This window comes from Entelurus aequoreus, linkage group LG19 (genome assembly GCF_033978785.1).
Source record: "Entelurus aequoreus isolate RoL-2023_Sb linkage group LG19, RoL_Eaeq_v1.1, whole genome shotgun sequence".
Lineage (NCBI taxonomy): Eukaryota > Metazoa > Chordata > Actinopteri > Syngnathiformes > Syngnathidae > Entelurus > Entelurus aequoreus.
In genome coordinates this window covers 7852141-7861846 of record NC_084749.1, presented here as the reverse complement: position 1 = coordinate 7861846, position 9706 = coordinate 7852141, and the positions used below count along the sequence as shown (strand labels likewise).

The window sequence follows — 9706 nt, the reverse complement described above, 5'->3', positions numbered from 1 at the left end:
GCAATATTCTTTAATTATTGTCACGTGTGTCTAGCTTGTGTGCTTAGCTGTTGTGTAGCTGCTAGATCGTGGTAGCCTAGAGCCTAGCATGTTTACCTATTGGAAATGACTTGATTAAAATACAAGACCTCACCCTAAATTACAACTTATTCAAATTTATTAAATTGAATTCAACATGCCCTGCGATGAGGTGGCGACTTGTCCAGGGTGTACCCCGCCTTCCGCCCGATTGTAGCTGAGATAGGCTCCAGCGCCCCCCGCGACCCCGAAGGGAATAAGCGGTAGAAAAATGGATGGATGGATGGATGGATGAATTCAACATATTTTCCTTTTTTCTTTTTTAAATAAATTGAAAATCAACTTTTACCTTGAAAATCATTTTTTGTCTTGAAAATCAACTTTTACCTTGAAAATCATTTTTTACCTTGAAAATCAACTTTTACCTTGAAAATCATTTTTTGTCTTGAAAATCAACTTTTACCATGAAAATAATTTTTTATCTTGAAAATCAACTTTTACCTTGAAAATCATGTTTTGTCTTGAAAATAATTTTTTTGTCTTGAAAATAATTTTTTTGTCTTGAAAATAATTTTTTTGTCTTGAAAATAATTTTTTGGTTTTGAAAATAATGTGTCTTGAAAATAATTTGTCTTCAAAATCAACTTTTACCTTGAAAATAATGTTTTACGTTGAAAATCAACTTTTACCTTGAAAATCATGTTTTGTCTTGAAAATCAACTTTTACCTTGAAAATAATTTTTTGTCTTGAGAATCAACTTTTACCTTGAAAATCATTTTTTACCTTGAAAATCATTTGTTGTCTTGAAAATCAACTTAAACCTTGAAAATCAACTTTTACCTTGAAAATATTTTTTTGTCTTGAAAATTAACTTTAACCATGAAAATCATTTTTTACCTTGAAAATCAACTTTTACCTTCAAAATCAACTTTTACCTTGAAAATCATTTTTTTGTCTTGAAAATAATTCGTCTTGAAAATCATTTTTTGTCTTGAAAATCAACTTTTACCTTGAAAATCATTTTTTGTCTTGAAAATCAACTTTTACCTTGAAAATCATGTTTTGTCTTGAAAATAATTTTTTTGTCTTGAAAATAATTTTTTTGTCTTGAAAATAATTTTTTGGTTTTGAAAATAATGTGTCTTGAAAATAATTTGTCTTCAAAATGAACTTTTACCTTGAAAATAATTTTTTACGTTGAAAATCAACTTTTACCTTGAAAATAATTTTTTTCGTTGAAAATCAACTTTTACCTTGAAAATAATTTTTTACGTTGAAAATCAACTTTTACCTTGAAAATCATGTTTTGTCTTGAAAATCAACTTTTACCTTGAAAATCATTTTTTGTCTTGAGAATCAACTTTTACCTTGAAAATCATTTTTTACCTTGAAAATAATTTGTTGTCTTGAAAATCATTTTTTACCTTGAAAATAATTTGTTGTCTTGAAAATCAACTTAAACCTTGAGAATCAACTTTTACCTTGAAAATCATTTTTTACCTTGAAAATAATTTGTTGTCTTGAAAATCATTTTTTACCTTGAAAATAATTTGTTGTCTTGAAAATCAACTTAAACCTTGAAAATCAACTTTTACCTTGAAAATAATTTTTTGTCTTGAAAATTAACTTTAACCATGAAAATCATTTCTTACCTTGAAAATCAACTTTTACCTTCAAAATCAACTTTTACCTTGAAAATCATTTTTTTGTCTTGAAAATAATTTGTCTTGAAAATCATTTTTTGTCTTGAAAATCAACTTTTACCATGAAAATCATTTTTTATCTTGAAAATCAACTTTTACCTTGAAAATCATGTTTTGTCTTGAAAATAATTTTTTTGTCTTGAAAATAATTTTTTGGTCTTGAAAATAATTTGTCTTGAAAATAATTTGTCTTCAAAATCAACTTTTACCTTGAAAATAATTGTTTACATTGAAAATCAACATTTACCTTGAAAATCTTGTTTTGTCTTGAAAATCAACTTTTACCTTGAAAATAATTTTTTACCTTGAAAATCAACTTTTACCTTGAAAATCATTTTTTGTCAATTAACTTTTCAAGTTAATTTGTCTTATTAACTTAAAATTAATAAGACAAATTAATTAAGAAAAAAAAAATATATATTTTTTCTTAATAAATTTGTCTTAAAAGAGTTAATAAGACAAATTAATTAAGAAAAAAAGAAATGTATTTTTCTTAATAAATTTGTCTTATGAACTTTTTTAAGTTAATAAGACAAATTAACTTGAAAAAGTAATTTTTAAAAAAGTTATGACAAATTAATTAACAAAAACAATATTTTTTTTCTGAACTACTTTGTCTCATTAACTTTTTTAAGTTAATAAGACAAATTAAGTTAAAAACTTTTTTTTTTAAGTTAAGACACATTAATTAAGAAAAAAAATGTAATAAGACAAAATAATTTAAAAAAAATTTTTTTTCTTAATTAATTTGTCTTATTAACTTTTTTAAGTTAATAAGACGAATTAACTTTAAAAAAAATGTTTTAATTAATAGGACAAATTAATTAAGGAAAAAAGTGAATTAGACAAATGAATTAAGAAAAAAGTTACTAAGACAAAATAATTAAGAAAACATATATATTTGTCTTATTAACTTATTTTCTTAATTAATTTGTCAAATTAACTTTTGTTTTTTTAAATGTTTTTCCTTAAGAAAAAAAAAAATTCTTAACATTTTATTTTTCTTAAAAAAATAAAACAAGATTCTAAATGACATTATTATTGAGTGAATTTATCAAATGTCAAACAGCGACATTTGAACACATTTTAACATATCTTAAATTTACACAGCAGTGTTTGTTATCCGTAGATCAAGCGCCCCCTAAAGGCCGTCAAAAATATCAGTTCCTCAGCTGTGGTCGCCATTGGGCCGCAGCGGGACTCAGTTGTAATACACTTTTCCACCACTTGTGGCGGTAATGACAAACTCAAACAAACAGAAGAAGTCTGGAGCTAAAGTCATAAAAGAAGTTTCTCAAGCGCAAAAAATACGACTACATTTCATTTGCACTTTAATTTTTTTGAACGTTTTTTTTAAAAAGCGTGTATATTATTATTATTTATTAACTTGGTTAGAATTTATTTATTTTAGCACTGCATAATTGTTTCTAAATTCATTTTCACATATCAGTCCCTTCTTTTGCAGTATATTTAGTCATCAGCCTGACCAAAGCCTGGATAATAATCTTTGTGATGAACACATCATTTGACAAGTGGAGTGTGCACAATGTGATGCAACAAGGTGAGGCTCTTACCCACGGGCTTGCCGGTGTGGATGTCGATGATGAAGCCGGGCGCTTGGTTACCACACAGCAACTGGTACTGGGCTGAAACACAAACAAAATGTGTTAGCTTGGTGCTAATTTACATTGGACTTGCCATAGACAGGCTACTATTAGCGAGAGCAATTTGACATGGCAATTTCAACAAACTTGGTAATGAAAACTACAACTAAAATGAATGTTTTTTTGTGGTCTCAAACTGAGCCCCCTAACTCCACCCACCCCCATAAGAACTTCCTGTTCTGTACACCCCCCGGAACTGGATATTGTATGTCTCTTCTTCTGTACTGAAAACTCATTTTGTTGTACTTTTTAATTGCAATGACAGTAAGGTTACATTCTAAACAGCTGGTGTGTAATACGTACAATACTTACAGTATAAACACTTTGTAGGACGCAACATACACATTCCGCTTTATAGAAAGTTAAACAAATCATACACTTGATAGCCTGTACCAGGGGGCTCCAACCTTTTTGACTGTATGTATGTATATATATATATATATATATATATATATATATATATATATATATATATATATATATATATATATATATATATATATATATATATATATATATATATATATATGCTCATGACGAATGATGCGGACACTTTTGTTATTGAATACTTTCTTCCTTGGAGACTGAATGTGTATGCAAGGGAAAAAAAAACTTAAGATTTTAGGCGAATAAAGTCATCATTTTAGGATATTACAAGAAAAAAAAAAATCTTAATTTTGAGGTGTGATTGGATAACAATTTTTTTTATTTTACTTTTATATTCCTAGAATAATGTAGAAATATTATTAGAGAACAATGGTATGGTTTTAGGTGAATAAAATCATAAATACCAGAATAAATAAAACAAATTACAAGAAAAATAAATCTGAATTGAGGGCTGAAGTATTTTTTTTTATTGGAGTTATTATTCTATTTTTCCACAGTGGTATTTATGAACAACACTAACCTATTTTTTATTATGAATGCTGGAGAAAATTATTATTTTGTGTTGTGGACTCACCCTCACACTTTATTATGACGTGTGTTGTGGACTCACCCTCACTGTATTATGAGGTGTGTTGTGCACATTCCGCTTTATAGAAAGTTAAACAAATCATACACTTGATAGCCTGTACCAGGGGGCTCCAACCTTTTTGACTGTATGTATGTATATATACATACATACATATATATATATATATATATATATATATATATATATATATATATATATATATATATATATATATATATATATATATATATATATATATATATATATATATATATATATATATATGCTCATGACGAATGATGCGGACACTTTTGTTACTGAATACTTTCTTCCTTGGAGACTGAATGTGCATACAAGGAAAAACAACTTCAGATTTTAGGCGAATAAAGTCATAATTTTAGGATATTACAAGAAAAAAAAAAAATCTGAATTTTGAGGTGTGATTGAATAACAATTTTTTAAATTTTACTTTTATATTCCTAGAATAATGTAGAAATATTATTAGAGAACAATGGTATGGTTTTAGGTGAATAAAATCATAATTACCAGAATAAATAAAACAAATTACAAGAAAAATAAATCTGAATTTAGGGCTGAAGTATTTTTTTTATCGGAGTTGTTATTCTATTTTCCCCACAGTGGTATTTATGAACAACACTAACCTATTTATTATTATCTATGCTGGAGAAAATTATTATTTTGTGTTGTGGACTCAGACTCACACTTTATTATGACGTGTGTTGTGGACTCACCCTCACACTTTATTATATATATATATATATATATATATATATATATATATATATATATATATATATATATATATATATATATATATATATATATATATTTATTTATATATATACATACATATATGTATATATACATATATATATATATATATATATATATATATATATATATATATATATATATATATATATATATATATATATATATATATATATATATATATATATATATATATATATATATATATATATATATATATATATATATATATATGGTATGGTATGGTATGGTTTTAGGTGAATACAATCATAATTACCAGAATAAATAAAACAAATTACAAGAAAAATAAATCTGAATTTAGGGCTGAAGTATTTTTTTTTATCGGAGTTGTTATTCTATTTTTCCCACAGTGGTATTTATGAACAACACTAACCTATTTATTATTATCTATGCTGGAGAAAATTATTATTTCGTGTTGTGGACTCACCATCACACTTTATTATGACATGTGTTGTGGACTCACCCTCACACTTTATTATGACGTGTGTTGTGGACTCACCCTCACACTTTATTATGACGTGTGTTGTGGACTCACCCTCACTGTATTATGACGTGTGTTGTGGACATTCCGCTTTATAGAAAGTTAAACAAATCATACACTTGATAGCCTGTACCACTCACAGGTAGCAGGTGTAGGACAGGCCTCGCACGGCTTGTTCCAAGCCTTGCCCACGTTGTAGGCACAGCAGCACATCTTCTTGGTCATGTTGAAGGACAGCTCGTTCTCGCACGTGTCGTTGAAGTTGCGGTAGCAGACGCTCTTCCTCATGTCTGTAACGCACAAGGCCGTCATCGTCGCAGCTCCCATACGAGCGGAAACAGGTGCGAGGAGGTGCGTCACGTTACCCATGCAGTTGTTGCCGCCGTTGACCTGCATGTACTCGGGCGGGCACACGCAGGTGTAGTTCCCCAAGGTGTTGTAGCAGGTGCCGGGCCCACAGATGCCGATGTGGGCGGTGCATTCGTCGATGTCTTCGCGGTTAGAAAAAGGTGAGTAAGCCTCCGACTGCAGGAACAACCCGGAGGTTCTTACCTTCGCATATGCGAGTCTCCACGTTGAGGTAGTACCCTGCCGGGCACTCGCACTGGAAGCTACCGAAGGTGTTGACACAGTTGCCACCCTGGCAGAGACCCGGAAGCTCCTGGCACTCGTCGATATCTACAGAGGTCAATCCAACGTCAGGCTAAGCGTGGATATGTAGGTGTGGGTTTGTGGCTCACCTTCCAGGATGACGGTGATGGGGTTGGGTCTGAAGCCCTCTCCTCCAGGACAAAGGGTCCTATACTCGGCTGTGAACATCAAAGAAAGACCCGTAGGTATTCGATCACTTGAAGAATATTTGTGATGTAAAAGCATACGCGGTAAAGGTATTCCAGTTTGATAACGGGTCCTACACATCGCTAGATAAAACCTGTCCACCTGTCCCAGGTCCTCAAGAAGTGCAACCAACCAAAGGGGGAGAGAAGGTACAACCCAGCAGGCACAAGACGTTGAAGCAACGTTGAGAACTTGTTGAATGAGGTCCTGACTTTGAGCAACTCAATCGTAACATGCTTGTTACTGACGTTTAATCAATGTCGGGTTGTGATGTTGAAATGTGGTCATTTCCCAACCAATATTCTACTAAACGTTGAAACAGCATGCTTTTTGATAAATAAATGATAAATGGGTTATACTTGTATAGCGCTTTTCTACCTTCAAGGTACTCAAAGCGCTTTGACAGTATTTCCACATTCACCCATTCACACACACATTCACACACTGATGGCGGGAGCTGCCATGCAAGGCGCTAACCAGCAGCCATCAGAGGCAAAGGGTGAAGTGTCTTGCCCAAGGACACAACGGACGTGACTAGGAAGGTAGAAGGTGGGGATTGAACCCCAGTAACCAGCAACACTCCGATTGCTGGCACAGCCACTCTACCAACTTCGCCAAATCACGTCCACATCACAGACATGCTGACAACTCTCCAGACAATGGCGTGTGTTTTGTTTACATCCGGTTTCCGTAGCGCGGTTTTCAGTGATCAAAGTATTTTGGTGTTCAAGTTTTCGGTACATCACTCGTCAATAGTGCGCAAATAATAGGCTGTAACGACCAGGTAATGTTAATGATTTTTTTGACAACGTTTAATCAATTTAATGCTGTAAAAACACATTAAATTTCACGATATTACTGAACAATATGTCGTCATTTTTACAGTGTACAATTTAATGGGTAGCCTGCTTTGAAATCAGAAGTCAAGCAGATAAAACATATTTCTATATTGACAAAAACAAGATTTAATATGTATGATAATATATTTATTGCATTATTAGATATTTAAGTTAAAAAATGAGGGGATTGCATGGAGTACATTATACATCTTTACTCCTGGAATATGGAACTTTATCTTGATCAACAAAAAGGCTTTAAATTTTGTTACAGTATTTAAATTCATGAATTATTTTTGATTTATTATTAGTAGTAATATTATTTATTATTATTATTATTATTATTATTTATTGTATTAGTTTTGCATAAAATGTATGTATTTATTTAAATTAATGAATTATTTCTGATTTATTATTAGCAGTAGTATTATTTATTATTATTATTATTATTATTATTATTATTATTATTATTATTATTATTATTATTATTATCTATTGTATTAGTTTTGGATAAAATGTATGTATTTATTTAAATCAATTAATTATTTTTGATTTATTATTAGTAGTAATAGTATTTATTATTATTATTATTATTATTATTATTATTATCTATTGTATTAGTTTTGGATAAAATGTATGTATTTATTTAAATTAATGAATTATTTTTGATTTATTATTAGTAGTATTATTCATTATTATTATTATTATTATTATTATCTATTGTATTAGTTTTGGATAAAATGTATGTATTTATTTAAATCAATTAATTATTTTTGATTTATTATTAGTAGTAATAGTATTTATTATTATTATTATTATTATTATTATTATTATTATTATTATTATTATTATCTATTGTATTAGTTTTGGATAAAATGTATGTATTTATTTAAATTAATGAATTATTTTTGATTTATTATTAGTAGTATTATTCATTATTATTATTATTATTATTATTATTATTATTATTATTATTATTATTATTATCTATTGTATTAGTTTTGGATAAAATGTATATATTTATTTCAAACAGCCTTTTAAAAACTCATGTATTTCCTCTTTTTTTTTTATTTTTATTTTTTTTAATCATTTCTAATAAATGTTTATATTTTATTTAAATCATCTATGTTTTTTTAATGATCAAATAGCCTTCAAAAACTCATGTATGGTCTTTAAAAAAATTAAAAAATAAATAAACAGTTGCAAAATGTGTTCTATAACTGAAATTCTGGTATCGGGACAGACACAGCCTGAGACACATTTTAAAAATACTATTACAAAAAAAAATTGGAATAATGACTTATTTTTTAACACTTTTAGTCTGATTTTTTTTTTATACTGTCATTGTTCAAAAAATAACAATGAATCAAAAGCAATGTTGTTATGAATAATTTACTTATTTTAAAGCTCCAATTCCTTGACATGAAAGATTCCATTTTGAAAAATGTGCAGCTGAGAGGAACAAGCTGTAGAAAATGGATGGAATTTTAAGAAAAAAATTGAATTATTTGTGTTTTAGCCGTAAAAAAAACCATGGTTTTCTTTGGAGAAAAAAGGGCATAAAACGTTAAAAAAATATAGAAGTTATGGCAACGGATGAATCAGAAGTAGATCTTTAGATATTTAAGTGTTTAAAGTGAAGTTAAAATATTAATATATGACTTATATTTAACATTTTAATTAATGACTCATACCCTTTTTGGTCATTTGGACATTTAACATTCACCAACATTGAAAAAGAGCATAAAACATAATTATTCATTTTTTTTTAAGTATGTATTTGTTGCATTAATTAGATATTTAAGTTTAAAATGAGGCAATTGCATAGAGTACATGTATTTTTTTTCTGTCAAAATGAACAGAAAGAGTATATTTAATAAGACAAAATATAGTATTTCCAGGCTTTTGGGGGCCAAATAAAATGACGTGGCGGGCCAGATCTGGTCCCCGGACCTTCAGTTTGCCCTAAACCCTGACTTAAAGTCGATGAAACTCGGGTTTCAACAATATTGGTGACAAAACATGCAGAAACCAGGCACCGTCTATTCCAAATGTTCTAGAACAGGTCGGGGTGGTGCTTACTTGAGTTGGGGGCGGGGCACAGTTCACAGGGGTTCCCCCAGGCTCCTCCCAAAGAGCAGCAGCACGACGCCCTGGTCACGCCCACGCCGATCTCGGCGCTGCAGGAGATTCCGCCGTCGCCGCGTGCCAGGATGTCCAGGAAGCAGTTCCCCACCCGAGTATCTGAGTGGGACACGTTCATTCAGTCGGTAAAAAACGCTGCTATTTTTAGTTAGCTTGATGCTAACCTAAATTGGATTTCCCCATACACATGCTATTATTAGCATTAGCGATTTGACATGGCGATTTCAACACCTCCAAATTTGTTCATGATTAA

General features: G+C 29.7%; 1 protein-coding gene across 1 annotated transcript in view; it reads right to left on the bottom strand.

Annotated features, from left to right (window-relative positions):
- The window catches only part of LOC133635050 (fibrillin-2-like), a 182531-nt gene that overhangs the window by 41935 nt on the left and 130890 nt on the right, over positions 1-9706 (bottom strand). The window contains exons 36-41 of the mRNA XM_062027782.1: positions 9391-9552; positions 6376-6444; positions 6188-6313; positions 6001-6126; positions 5776-5925; positions 3297-3368 (exon numbers count right to left, since the gene is read on the bottom strand). Of these exons, the coding sequence (XP_061883766.1) occupies positions 3297-3368; positions 5776-5925; positions 6001-6126; positions 6188-6313; positions 6376-6444; positions 9391-9552 (705 nt within the window). The remainder of the gene's footprint in view (positions 1-3296; positions 3369-5775; positions 5926-6000; positions 6127-6187; positions 6314-6375; positions 6445-9390; positions 9553-9706) is intronic.